At 41.2% G+C, this 14,605-nt stretch overlaps 2 protein-coding genes across 2 annotated transcripts; one reads left to right on the forward strand and one right to left on the reverse strand.

Annotated features, from left to right (window-relative positions):
* Positions 1–6,088: 6,088 nt before the first annotated feature.
* her11 (hairy-related 11) lies at positions 6,089–7,343 on the reverse strand. Its single transcript, XM_063483550.1, has 4 exons — positions 7,290–7,343; positions 6,979–7,074; positions 6,768–6,861; positions 6,089–6,681 (listed from the first exon to the last, which is right to left on the reverse strand). The coding sequence occupies exons 1-4, from the start codon at positions 7,341–7,343 to the stop codon at positions 6,089–6,091; spliced, it is 837 nt and encodes a 278-aa protein (XP_063339620.1).
* A 3,260-nt stretch (positions 7,344–10,603) lies between these two features.
* On the forward strand, positions 10,604–11,425 carry her5 (hairy-related 5). The gene is made up of 3 exons (XM_063483562.1): positions 10,604–10,654; positions 10,748–10,843; positions 10,958–11,425. The coding sequence occupies exons 1-3, from the start codon at positions 10,604–10,606 to the stop codon at positions 11,423–11,425; spliced, it is 615 nt and encodes a 204-aa protein (XP_063339632.1).
* Positions 11,426–14,605: the final 3,180 nt, after the last annotated feature.

The raw sequence follows: 14,605 nt of genomic DNA on the forward strand, positions 1-14,605 counted from the left end.
AGTATAAAACACTTTGGGGTGATATTGTTGTGAATTTGTGCTATATAAATAAAACTGAATTTAATTGAATTAAAATTAATTAGTCTAGAGCAGCAGTAGGCAACTCCAGGCCTTGAGGGCCGGTGTCCTGCAGGTTTTAGATCTCACCCTGGGTCTACACACCTGAATCAAATGATTAGTTCATTACCAGGCCTCTGGAGAACTTCAAGACTTTTTGAGAAGGTCATTTAGCCATTTGAATCAGCTGTGTTGGATCAAGGACACATCTAAAACCTGCAGGACACCGACCCTCGAGGCCTGGAGTTTCCTACCCCTGGTCTAGAGATCTGCAGCATATGTGCAGTAATATCGTGGTTTAATCGACATCGATTACTGAATGTGTTATCTGCATCATCAACTAGCTTCTTCATTAATTATTTATTACATTAATAGTGTTAATGACCCAGTTCCAATCTTTTTTCTGTTATAATTGAAACTGTAAGTCATAGGTGTCAAACTCCAGGCCGGTGTCCTGCAGGTTTTAGATGTATCCTTGATCCAACACAGCTGATTCAAATGGCTAAATGACCTCCTCAACATGTCTTGAAATTCTCCAGAAGCCTGGGAACGAACTAATCATTTGATTCAGGTGTGTTGACCGAGGGTGATATCTAAAACCTGCAGGACACGAGGCCTGGAGTTCGACACCCCTGCTGTAAGTCAAAGCTATTGTGAAATACTGCAGTATAAGTCATCATCACTACATATCATAAGTGTGAGACATTTTTTTGCCATAAATGAAACAAAAAACCAAAGCAGTTCTTTTATAATTCCCTCCTTCGTGTTTGCAGATGCATGCTGTTATATTGAGATAGAAAGGTGGAGGAGGTAGATGTCTCCCAAGGACACGTGTCACACTGCGTCCTGCTTTGGTTTGCAGTCCTGAGTTGTTGGCTCGGTGCTGAGATGTCTGCAGTGGCCCTTCTCATGGCTTTTCTTTTGCCCCTTGCTGCTGGCCTGGAAGCATGTCCAGCTGTCCCATCATTCTGTCAGCGCCGCTGTCTCCCTCAGCCCCAGATTAAAAACGCTAAAGGGGCCGCCAGGAAAAGTGGCTTGCCCTCGTCTCTCAGGACTTATGTCAAAAATGTTTCAGTCCTCAGGTAATTTGCTACAGTCTGGGATCCTTTCACTATTTACATCAAAGACCCTTGCAAAAAGAGGGAAAGAGAAAGAAATGAAAGGTAGGAAAAAAATGATATTTAGTTGTGAGTAGTGACAGATCTACATTCTTGAGTATTGACATGCGATCTTAGTGAGGAGTCCTCCTCTCTGCGCGGATGCTGACGGAGTCTAGAGCAGTCCTTCAATCTGACTGATAAAAGCAGTGGGTCCATGGACTGTCTTCCAAAGCAGAGCTTAGTCAAACAAATTGACTCAACTCCAAAAGAATGCACAGTCACTCCTACACAAATAGACAGCACACCAGACACCAGAGGTTCAGAAAATCACAAACAGTTACTCCAGAGAGCAGTTCCTCATCTGTTTTTCTCACATTCGACAGATTCCAAAATATGAAGGGCAAAATGTGCATAATGTGCTGTCTGGATTTTTCCTCTGCATACTTTTTCAGGCAATTTCATCATGTTGCCAAAATATAGGGAGGAGCACTGAATCAGTCTGAAATGGCCTTGGAAAGGTGCACAAGTATTCTGCATTTAAATGTAAGCTGATTCTCCCTCCTGTGTAAGATCATTTTCCACTGTTGGACCTACAAACGGGTTAAGACCTGTGAAATGAGGGAGAGGAATCAGAAGCGTTCCGATTTTGAAAGAGTATTTGTGTTTTTTCATTTAGTTTCAATGACAAATACCCAGAGGAAAAAATATCAGGACTAATGATTTTTATTTAAAAAACTGAAATGATCTCTTTGGGGCAATGTGATATGGTGCATAGCACTGTCACCTCACAGCGAGAAGGTCCGGGGTTCGACTCTAAGCTTGGGCCGTTCTCCCCGTATCCTTGAGGAATCTCCTCAGTTTCCTCCAAAGTCCAAATACATGTATGGGGTTAGGTTAATTGGCCGTAGGTGTGAATCTGTTTCTCTGTGTTAGCCCTGCAACAAACTGGCAGCTGGGATAGCTGGTAATTTTAATCTATTGAGCATTTTACACAAGTTATAACAGGCAGTTCAACACATGGTTTTTAGCTTAGTTTTCGTCTGGCCTGACCAATGGGCTCAGGTCATGGTGAGGCGTCCGTCATCCATCGACAGTCCATAAGACACGCTACTTCTCCCAGAGTACTGGTTAGATTTTAGTGAAACAAGATTAATTTGTCCTGGCTGTAACTGTGAGCCCCACTGACAGCTTAGTGGACTTGAATCTTTCCATACGTCACACATTACAATAACCTGTGACTTGAGCTACCCGATCACTGACTTTCTGATTTGACTGTAAAATTCTAATACAGTCTGCTGTCTTCATGCGTAAAACAGTAAATGATTTTCATCATCTCACAGTTTGAAATGTGTACTTGTCCTGATTTTTTACACTGCAAAAGAAATTTAGCCTTTCTCTAATCCTTTCACATTCCCAAGAAACTGCCGCTGCTATGAGTGAAGCAAATGATGGAAATCACAGTCATAAACCTACCCTCCCACAAAAGATAAGTGTTTTAAACTGCATTCTTTGTAATGACAAGTAGGGGGCGACTTTAAAAATTATGGTACCATTTAGAGTAAAATGGACAGTAAAGCATTCCCTACCTTGTGACTGACAAGTCATTAAACTATGAGTGTGCACAACCTTGCTAACTAATTTCTTTTATATCCTATTGCTGGTTACTTTCAGGATCAGTGTGGATTTTCCAATACCACAAATGTTGTAAGTGTTGTGATGCCATAAGCCAACTTGATCTCTCAGATGGCCCCAATCAGAAAATAATCAATAGAATACCTCTTTTTGCATTTCTTGTTCTCTTCAATGTGGGCGCCCCCGTGTGGTCACAGACTAAATGACCACAAATGACCTTTTTGAAAGGGTGGTTCCAATTTCACCTAAACATCAGAGATACTACAGTAGTATGATAGCTTCAACATACTGAATAGAATTAGATTTGTCAGTTCTACACTTTAAATGGCGTGTCATGTAGAAAAATAAAAAATAAAAAAGTATTATAAGACTTTGGGGGCGGGGTGTTTGATTTGATCAGTTTGTGTGTTGAACCCTAACCAAAAACAAAAAATAACCTAAACTTTATGGTTATTTTTTAACAAAAACTATGTTGATGACCTGCATCTAAAACCTGCAATGCATGTTGGGTACTGATTATCGATCAACGAAACATGAAATGTCCAAATGTGCTCTACCAAAACTGATAAATATATAAGAGCTGCTGAGTCGGAGTAAATCTGTGATGTTTGTCACCCTCGGTCCTGAAAAGAGCGCCTGTAGATGTTTTCTAGATGTCTCTCCTTCTGGCAGACAGTCATAAAGAGCACCTGCGTTGTGGAGCTGCTGGGCTAAGTACAGTGTGCATACTGTGTAGTGTACATACTGCACTTTCAACACATACAAGTGTGCACATGTGTGATGGAAGTGTTTGACACCAGTCCCGTCTCAGCATTTGGACTTTTGAAACGCACCAACACAAAGGAATTTGCAGATTCTCTGCAGGCCGAGACAAACCTGTGACATCTTCACAGCACAACATCTCGAGCTTTCTACAAACCAGGAATGCAACCTGGCAGAAAAAAAACAGTGATTAAAGAGGGTAACAGGATCAGCTGTAATCAGCTTGTCCTGAGAAAATGCCAGGGAGTTTTCATCCTTTGTCAGGTCAATCCAAGAGGTGATTCCTTTTCCTATTAATTATCTGCCGTGCCGCAAAAAAAGAAAATATATATATATATCATATCTCCGGCATGAGCAACTGTCTCTGCTTTCTTTCCAGAATCATCAAAACAGGCAGTGTGGGGAATCGAGCTATACAGTGATGTGCGTGCCCTCTCATTTCTTTGACAAAGAACAATGGCTACCTCATAACTCCAGAGTTTCTTCAGAAGTGGGGGGTGAATAACGATTATCCAAAGACATGTTCTCTCATGTGACAAATTCTGTTTTCTCAGGCCAAATCCTTTGGTGCCTCTCTGCTGAAAATATTCAGAGCTTGTAATAGAGATTTAATCAGAAGATAAGGAGTGGCCTGAGCACTGAGAGACGGAAAGAGAGAAGAGTGATGATCGTGCATCTCGAGCTTATCGCTGATAGAATAGCTCAATGACATCCTCTATTTAGCCCGAATGACAGCCGCCTTTAATAACACCCGCTGGAAGAGAGGTCACGAAGGAAGCCAGATCACCTTCTCTGCCACACAGGTGTATGCTGTGTCAATGCTGCCCTCTTTTGATCGTGTAAGGAATATCATCAAACCGGCTCAGCTTTTTTACACTTTCATTCTTATATCCTGGAAACTGCATGTGTCCACTTATACCCTACTGCTGGTTGATTAAACAGCTTAATTTATGGGGAACACAAGAGGGCTGTGTTAAAAAATATTACAGAATATCATCAAAGAGGAACTTTGACATGGTTTTACACCTTTGAGTTAATTTATTGCACATCTTTAAAATCGTATGTATCCTAACTTCAAATATTGCATCAGACAGATGTTAAAAAGTGATCGGTCAGCATGTCAGTGTTCAAGTTACTTCATTTAAAGGCTCTTACTCATTGCCCTTTCAAACTGCCATGTGCAAAGGCGGAGTTGAGATCATAAGCCGGTGAAAAAAATGTAATTAAAAGATTCATTTCATGAACACAAACACATTCTGTTCAGGCTTGATCCTAAAGGGCACGCTTTAATATTGTTTCTAAGGCACACAGGGCAGGGCAGTTAAGATCAATTAAGTTGCTGTGTGAATTCATAAGTGTAGTCAAAACCCAATAAATTCTTCAATTTATCTCACACAGTCTTAAGTGCAGTCTTATGGTGCGATGTGGAGGCTGTGTATATGTACCCTAGACCCATGGTTTTCAAACTTTGGCTCTGATGCCCTTGGTGGGGCATTACAGGGGGAAGCATGAACATTTTTTGGCATCTAAGACAAGGTTTGAGAACCAGTGGGATAAACTATGCCTCTAATGCTCTTTAATGCCACATAAGTAACATGACATTAACATACTGTGTGTAGGTTCATTTTTAGCCAGCGGAGCTGCTTCTGATACTGTCCTAAAACAGCAGGGAACCAGCTGGAAATTTGAAGCCTAGTATTTGCAAAACACACATTAAATATTAATTATCACTGATGCAATCCAGAGCTACACTGTTGCACTGTGGTTGATGAACTGCCCCGTGTTTCTTGGGCAAACACACCTCCAGATGTTGCCACAGCCTCCATAGCTGTTGCTTTACTGCTGTGACTTGTGAAAATGTACATGAAAATAATGTTTTCAAGCTCTTTTAGTGAGATTATAAACAAGATTTGATTTGGTATGTCACCACTCACTGTGAAGTATTTTAAGGCTGCCTGAGAAATTGCCCTGCACCTCTCAACAACTCTGAACAATAAAATTAAATGCTAATTGTAAAGCTGTTATTGAGACCGTTGACTGTTAAGTTTCAAAGAGCTGAGACACTCAAACCATGAATAGCCCACTTTACCCGATGGCCCAATTTACTACAGTTTACCTTATTAGCATTATAAAGAAAAATACATTTAGCATCTGTTGCAAGGTTGTTGGGTTCTGGTTTTGTTTTTTGTTTTTTTCCCTTACAGATTAAGAATTGAAAATACAAATAAAATAAAATCAGTTTCTGGTCTCAGCCTGGCCACAAATATTCTTTAAAAAATGTATGGCTCTGCCATTGTTCAGGATTGTTTAGGAGCTATTGATTTAGATTAATGACATATCACATGGGCACGAGTGGAAGCGAATACACACTTTATGAATTTGAACTTAATTTATTTACAAGAGAAATAATACATTATAGGTGACTTTAAAAATCTATACACTGTACATTCAAGGCTTTGAGAATTTTCCACCCTCAGTTGCAATTTATCCCCACTAGGTGGCTCTGCTGCTGTCAGCATGTCAGTCTCTGATCCACATCAAAACCAAGGCCTCCAAATGGGTGGGGAAGAGTTTGGTGCCAACACTTCCCTGTGTAGAAGGTTTGAGGGGGGTCTCATTGTGGTGAGAGGGGAGAGGCTGGAGTGAGGAACTGTGGGTGAGAAGCTAAAGAAGGAGGTGTTGGAAGATGGAGGTGAAAGGCTGGGGGGGAAGGAGAAGTGAGAGGCAAATGACGCAAAAGAAGACGTGGCATACATGGAGAAAGAAGGGGAGAACCAGGGAGAAGGAGGAGGGCTCAGGTAGTCATGGCATGGCGTGGAACAAGTGAGAGGCTGAAATGGGGAAAAAGACGGGAAAAGCAAAACGGGAGGATCTTCTTTGGAGTCGGATGAGCAAATGGTATCCACAGATGCTGCGTGCTGGTTGAAGTCTGGTTTCAGCTGCAGACCCTCTGCGTGATGTTTAAGCCCCTCAATCAGGCTTGTTCTCTGTGCCGGTGTTATTCTGTGCATGTAGCTGGTCAGCTGGGCCACACACTGCTGAAAACCTGCACTCTCTGTGCTAAAGAGAGGAGGAGCATTGGACTCCGAGTGGCCACTGTCTGCCAAAGGAGCATGAGTATCCAATGAGTCTGCAGGATTCAAAAAGACAGAGATGTGAGGAATAAACAAGTGCAACATGAATATGCTGGTTTTAGTTTGATTTTGCTTAACTAACCATTGCTCGGGCCCTTTTTATCAGTCCACTTTTGGAGATAGTCAACAGCCAAGTCCAGAATCTCTGCTTTCTCTATTTTTGGATTCTGCAGCCGCTGTTGATGATGGACAGGTCAAATCAAAAAACAAAGAAACAGTTTTTTCAAACTGCATTTATGGCTTATTTGCCAACTCATACACAGTTAAAACAAGGTTGTTCAGACATTACTCACTGGATCAGATGTGGCATTCATCAGCAGATGCCTCAGTTCAGCTAGACTTTGATTTATTCGATCTCTTCTCTTCTTTTCCACAACTGGCTTCAGAGTCTAGGAGAGAGGTCACGACAAAGCTTTGCTTTAGTGATGTGATGAAAGTTCAACACAACGAATGCTGACTTCACTGCTTTGCTAAAGCTAAGAAGCTACTTTTGTCCTCGTCTACCCAATTTAGAATAAGAACATTAGCTTACAGTGATAAAAAGTTTTCCTAATCCCAAAAAGAATCATGCAATATAACACAGAATAATAATACAGTTTCCTACCCTTTTCCTGCTCTTCCCATCATTCTGGGTTTGGTTTTGGAGTTTCCTGGTCATGTTGCAGTGCTCTATCCAAATGTCCTCCAGAGGTTTAAAGCCCCCTGCCTCCTACAGGGGGACTTATAAGTGCACCTCCTGCGACCTCTGATTGGCTGGCACGTGTGCGTGATGACACTGAGCAGAGACTGGAGTGACTGTGGGAAAACCGAAACTATTACCAACATGGTGACAATTAAAGACAACATGTTAAATCTGTGGCTAAACGTGTGGCCTGCAGATAGATAGATAGATAGATAGATAGATAGATAGATAGATAGATAGATAGATAGATAGATAGATAGATAGATAGATAGATAGATAGATAGATAGATAGATAGATAGATTTTTTAATAAGGAAAGAGGTTTGGTTGCTCTCAACACTTCCAAGAATGTGCACTTGGTGAAGTGAGATCATGGGAAACATCCCATTCTCGTGGGAACAGGGACAAAGTGAGAAAACGAGCAGCTACGAGGACTTTTGTGACGTGTGAGACATCAGCACGTTGCATGAAGTGATTTTTGTCCTTCCTCTTCTTTAAAGACCAAGTTAAGATGAAGGAGCAGGGCGCAAATTGAAGATAGCCTCGTGTGTTGTCTGCGTTTGCAGCTATACGCACACAAGATAATCGTTAAAAAGTAGATTTAAGCAACTTCGTGAGCGCACAGTTGTAGATATGGGCCAAATGGGAGAAGGGCAAGTTGGTGTGATGACGTGTGAAGATGATGATTATGACACCCAAGCGTTAAGTGTGTGCGGGTTTCTCCTTCGGGACAGTTTGTTGGGTGTTTGGACTTCACACAAACTCTTTCAAAATCAAACCACTTGTCGACCTCGCTCCACGTTCCCAAACCTGTCAGGTCCGACACCCCAGCCTCCTTTGTCACTGACACACACGAGGAGTCACCATATTAGAACTGAATGCTCCATTTCTCTGCTAGAAGGGCAGCATTTCAGACCAGTCAGTTTCCATCCCAGGTTTCACGGGCTCATTATTTATGGGGCGGCTCCACGTGGCTTAAATCCTGCACACATTAATGCTCGAGCGCACTCGGAGACCCAAACTGTGCGTTTACTTGTATTTGCATTCACAACTTGAACGCCTAATTCCTTTCTATATCTATATTTTATATCCTCATGCTGCAAATGGTGTATCTTACAGAGCGAGTTTCTTTCCCGACTGCCATAGAAACCAGGGCTGATCCCCGGGCCTCCACTAATCGCCCTTTCTTTGATTTGAAACGGAAGTATCATTGCTTTTGAAAAGCCACTTAATCTCCTCTGGATCCCCGTGATCCGATCATCCCAGTGTTATCTCCACACTCTTTAGCCTATTATGAGGATCAGGGTGACCATAAATGCAGTGCACAGAGAGCTACACCAAACTAAAAGCGCAGTTAACGCCAACTTCACTCACTCTGCGTCATGTGAGAACACGCAGGCCGCACTGAAACAGTCGTTCAGCTCGATGATTTCACTATTTGTACTTCGATAGTTAATAAATGCGCCGGGGAAAGATTTTTTTTAAAGAAGAAAAAAAGTGGGTCTCACCAGCATGACACGTTGGAAAAAATACAGTAGATCAGGGTCAGAAATACATCTGTTAATGTATAAAATGTTTAAGGCCAAACACATGAAAACTTACAAGTTTAAAGAACAACAAAAACAGTGTGTGGAAGCGAGATCCCGTGAGGGCATCCATGTTTCATTTTGTTATTCAGTAGAAAACTAGAAAAAGTCGATTTTTTTCTTGGTGATGTTGATAATGATCATTACACCTGAGTGTAAAAATCAACTTCTAAAAAGTCTTGAGCCATTCCTCGTGGCTTTATGCTTCGCCTCCAGTGACTTTCTGTAGTGTTCAGGCTTCATGGAGGCGTTTGTGTTTTTCTGGACATCGAATGCTTTTTCATATATTTTCAGCCCAGTTGTTGTACCTGACCACTGTCTAAGCAATATCTTGGGGATTTTTTGTTTTTGTTTGCTTGTTAAGCCACTTAACACCGACTTGTGAATCATTCAAGCATAACTTAATGGAAGAACTCGAGCAAATAATCTATTTTATTTATTTTGTTTTAATATTTCTGTATTTATTTATTGTTACCAGCGGCCTCTATCTATGGGGCAAAAATGCCAAATTTAAGACACAATTTGACATGCATAAAAATTACGCTTTTTTGCACGAATAAGGGGATTCCCAAAGAGATTTTATTCGAAACATGGCGTGTGCACTTTGTCCTTAAAAAAACAACAACTGAGGACAATCCACAGGTGGAGGACAAAAGAAGAACATGCAGGGCTAAAAACATATCACCAGCTAATGAAAGTATCAGTAATGAAAAGCACGTCCTTAAGAAACAAGGGAACAAAATCCTGACACAAGACCTGAGAGATGCCACTATTCCTTCAGCCATTCTTAAAGGAAGGAAATAAAGGGGGGGGGGGGGGGGGGCTGAGGTCTACCACGTTACACACGAAAAATCAGTGCCAAAAAGTCTGAATCTGAGGTGATGAATCCAACTTTACATTTTTGTTTAAATCGTCATCAGCATGTGGAGAGGAGGCCAAGAGAGACGACTGAGTGTATTTATGCAAATCGTGCGTTAAAAACAATAATCCTATAAATCGAGTGCCTGTTTAACGTATTCATTGGATCACCATTTTACTTTCCAAAAGAACAATTACACAACTGTTAATGGCATCGCGTTTGCTTTTTTGTTTGTTTTAAACGAGTCTCTTTGAGTGTTAGGTTTTTAAGGTATTCTGCGTCGGGGTGCACAAGCAAAAAGGCAACATGAGGCTGATGAATTGATGAAGAAACGCACAAAAATAATTCAAAATAAAAATGAATGAGGCAGTGTTTGCGCAAATACCGCTGATCTTTATTTTCAAGCATCAAGCAGACACAAGCATTAACCGAAATTAAAAAGGAGTAGACAGAGTTCATCCTTTTGTTTCTGTATGGGGAGCCGATCTAAAAGAAACTCTCCGAGTTAAATGCGTAAAAAAAGGCAGGCCTCGTGTGTAGCTGTTTCACTCGTTCAAAATGTTCCATTAAATCAATAAACATTTTTGATAAGAGTGCCTAAACAAAATCATTTTAAATTTAATGGAAGCAACGGCCGTATCGAACCACGTGACTCAGATTAATTCAGTTCTCTCGGGTGTCAAGAGGGGGCGTGACCGCGTGCACGGGGATCAACAAATTGCAACAAGGGCGCAAACTTGTGTCATTCGTTCGGTTTGGATCTGCAGCAACGAGGAGAGGCACGAGGCAAGCATGAAGGTTATATCTTCACCTGGAGCTCGAGGACAGAGGGCCGCCAGAAGGGTGAGTTACATCTCCGCAGACAGCAACACTTTGTGCAAAAAGCGCGTTCTTCCTGTTTGCAGTCTAAAGTGTTTTACTTTTTCGCCCCCAAAGATTTCTAAACCTCAGATGGAGAAGCGCAGGCGGGAGCGCATCAACCACAGTCTGGAGACTCTGCGAGTTCTGATGCTGGAGAGCACCCACAATGAGGTACGTCTCTGCGTCGTGGTTTTAATTTCGATTGTTCATAATGTTTTGTTGTTGTTGTTTATTTTATATGCTGTTTGTGAGTGATTTGAGTAACGTGCATTCCCTTTAATGCAGAAACTAAAGAATCCGAAAGTGGAGAAGGCAGAGATTCTAGAGAGTGTGGTCGATTTCCTGAAGGCAGAGAAGGATGTACAGAAGGATCACCAGGCCTCAGAGAGGGCTCTGTCCGTGGAGCAGAGACCGGCCTGTGCCTGCCAGTCCAGCTACCATGACGGCATGAGGACCTGCCTGCTCAGGGTCAACCAGTTCATAGCCAGCAAGAGCCAGGAGGCAGGGGAGCCCAGCGGAGCGGCTGTTCGGGCTTCCTTTACGCTTCCAGAGATCCCCATGCACCCCACCACTCCCGGCCACATCCACCATCCTGCTGCTGTTCTGCCTCCTCATCCTCTGCCCTTCCATCACCCCCAGCTCTCTCACCACTACCTGACACAGACGGCTGGCTTCCACGATGACACCAGCAATCTGTCCCCCGCAGGTGTGGGGCACATCCCTGATCCCCTGTGGAGGCCCTGGCCTCAGTGATTCCAGCATCAAGACCGAGGCTTATGAGTCCATGTAACTACTGTACCTACTGTAACTATGCGAGCAAAATGTATAAATGTGTATTTTTTAGGCTACTGCACAGCCTGTATTTAGCTCACTCAAGTCACTTTCTATTACCTCGGACATGTACGAGTGTAATCAGTGATTTATCTTTTTAAAACGTTGAGCCTCGCCTATATGTGCTCATTATGGACTACATTTTTAATGTTTTTCAAGTTGTTGTTTTTTTCACATTTACGCATCAGTACGTAAAACATATATTTGTGCTGACAGGACGGGCATAAAATTGCTTTCCCTGCTTTACCGTTGCTGAGGGCTTTGTTTTTGTTTTTCCCCTCTTTTTTGGCTCAGATGTGTGTATATATTTGAGCCACTGTGTGTGAGAAATAATTCATGAATGTGTTTGCTGAGTCTTCAATAAAGACAGTTTGCTCAAACCTCCCAGAGTGACCTGTTGTATCGTGTGAACCTTTTGAAGCTGCTGCACTTGTAGATGAAACGGGAACAGGATAGTTAACCACAACGATCGACAGTTATGACATCCTTTGTGATGCTGATAGGCAGGCGACTCCGTCTATCATCAGAGCAGTTTTTTTTTTTCGGGTTGTAGAGGAGCAAACAATGGCGGCCATTCACACACTGTCCAGAGTCTAGACTTCTTCAGGGTGCGGCACCGTCCAATCCACAAAATCCTCCCACGTCAAAGAAAAGGCTGTTGGAAACTAAAAAGCAAAACCAGGTGTGAAATGAAATCTAACATACATATATACATCATATATATACACACACACACACACACACACACACACACACACACACACACACACACACACAGACAGAGGTGTGTGTGTGTGTATATATATATACATATATATATATATATATATACACACACACATACAGAGGTGTGTGGGGGGGGGAATCAATATTAGGGTCTTTTCTTATTCTTTGATATGCCAACAGCTTTTTTGTTAATTTCTCTGGTATTTTGTATGAAGTAATGTTTGCTACTATTTAAATGTCCAACATATTATAAATGAGGGATCGATAAAGGTGAATGTCTGATTTAAATCTAATGCGTTTCCCTTTCAACAAATTTTATTGTGTTTTGCTCAAACAGAAGCCAGAAAAAATAACAAAAATTAGATTTACATTTTTGCATTGAATAATTTCTAAGGCATACTAAAAACTTAAAAGAAAAAGAATTATCTAAATATGTTGATTTATCTGTTAAAGTGAGACCTTTTACCGGGTTTAAATTGACTCAGAGCCTCACTGAAATTGCTGTATTGTTTTATGGTGCAATACTTACCCTACATACAGATTACAGACTTTACAAACCAAAGTTATACAGCTGGATGCTCCGGCGGATCCTCTTTTCATAGTTACAAATCTTTAAAGTTAACTGAATGCAACATTTTTCAGAATGCTTGTGTAATGTAAAATAATGTAAGACTTATAGATTATTCCTCTCACAGATACAATGCAAAAAAAAAAATGCTTCTGAGGGGAAAGAAATGCAAAGTTAATTGTACAAGTTTTAGTGTAAACTGTAGAGATCCACAATTTTAAAATGAGCTTCAAAGCAGTTGCTCCTAAAACCCTGTATGACAAAGACCTTTTAAAACTATTGGATTAGTGTTATTTAAATGTGAGGATCCTTGGGGTTATTTTAGGATATTTGCAGTGGTTTAGGCTAGGATGATAATGTATGCTGAAAATTATATATGTATTTGGTCCATGTTATCTAAAGTTTGAGTCCCCATTTATAAGCTTTATATAATATTATGTTGGACCTTGTATTTGAGTTGATTTGTGATTTAAGAATAAACTGAAACTATTCCAAACTTCTTAAATCTTATTCTGACAGTTAAACACACATAGAATAAGTAAACTAATTAAAGTAAATACATTATATAAATACAAATATATAAAACTATATTAACTTTGGTCCAGATGGTAAAAAGGTCTGGTTGAGTAATGTAGGTTTGCCAGTTTTGTTGAGGTATATTTGATGTGGTCTGTTTTCACCAAAGACCTATACTTAGAACATAGACTAACAAGGTTCTGTAAAAGGAGCATGTTGGATATATTCAGCCAGTGTCTTGATGCATCTCCATCATTTAGATTTTGGGGATATTCAGCCAGCAAGTGTTTTGCTGTTGTTTGTGTCATCAAAGCCACTGAAAGGACAGCATCACGGAAACTGTCTCTGGTGGTGAGGGGAGGGGGGGGCGGGGGTGATATTTATTTAGCCTTGAGAAACTCTGAAATCCACGTTCTGGGTTTTGGTGGCAGATTTGATGAAACTGCCTGAATAGGCTACCGCTAGGTGTAATCAGTGCGATAACAGCCTCGATTGTGTGCTTATCTGCGTTTGAAAAAAACCGACCCACTCAAAACTGGGAACTGCCCTCCATCAGCATTTCAATGCACGCTGGATGTGATAGGTCGCAGCCCAACGCTTACCCGTCCTGGATAAAGTAGCGGTGATTGTCCTGCAATCATCCCCTTTTATTTGAAAATGTAACTGCTCTCGTTTTGCCTTCACATCGCTGAAATGCCTTAAGTTTACTGACATTTTAAAAAAAAAAATGACAGAGGACACAAAGAAAAGAAGACATTTTTAAAAAATGTATGTTTTTCTGTGCGTCAAAACTCACAAACTCATCCACAGCCTCAGGTTTATAGCGACTTGAAATATCGTGTGTCTCTTTAAGTCTCCTTATCATAAATCCTACAGGAATTCCTTCAAAGTGCGTTTGAAAACATCTATCAAAGGAGGTGTTAGTCCCGCTGCGCTGATCTCTGGACAGGATGCTCCTTTGTGCGCCTCTAAGCTTTAACCGCACGAAGAAAAGCCCACACAAGACTAAGTAAATCAATTAAAGTTGAAATCAGATTAGGTTTCATTAGAGGGGCATCTGTCTAAATGAAGATCAAACAGGTCAACAGGAAACTTGTTTTTTTTTTTAAGGCACTGTGAAATGGATAAGAATCAACCTATAAATCAGATACATTTGCTCAGAATGATGCCAGAGAGGACATGGAATTGAATTTTGTCCCAAAACAAATATCCCAAACTGTAGCATCGGAAAGTGTTTGACTAAACCTGCAGATCAGCAGCTGCTCCCGCCCGTGATGGTTTTACCACATCAG

Source organism: Pelmatolapia mariae, linkage group LG2, assembly GCF_036321145.2.
Source record: "Pelmatolapia mariae isolate MD_Pm_ZW linkage group LG2, Pm_UMD_F_2, whole genome shotgun sequence".
Lineage (NCBI taxonomy): Eukaryota > Metazoa > Chordata > Actinopteri > Cichliformes > Cichlidae > Pelmatolapia > Pelmatolapia mariae.

Bases quoted from the DNA above. Each gene is read 5' to 3' on its own strand.
- her11 (XM_063483550.1), bottom strand. From the start codon at position 7,343: ATGACCAGGAAACTCCAAAACCAAACCCAGAATGATGGGAAGAGCAGG. The intron at 6,862-6,978 runs GTGAGTAATGTC...CATCATCAACAG, and splicing joins TGAATGCCACATCTGATCCA to CGGCTGCAGAATCCAAAAAT. The intron at 6,682-6,767 runs GTTAGTTAAGCA...TGAATCCTGCAG, and splicing joins TAAAAAGGGCCCGAGCAATG to ACTCATTGGATACTCATGCT.
- her5 (XM_063483562.1), top strand. From the start codon at position 10,604: ATGAAGGTTATATCTTCACCTGGAGCTCGAGGACAGAGGGCCGCCAGA. The intron at 10,655-10,747 runs GTGAGTTACATC...TCGCCCCCAAAG, and splicing joins GACAGAGGGCCGCCAGAAGG to ATTTCTAAACCTCAGATGGA. The intron at 10,844-10,957 runs GTACGTCTCTGC...CCTTTAATGCAG, and splicing joins TGGAGAGCACCCACAATGAG to AAACTAAAGAATCCGAAAGT.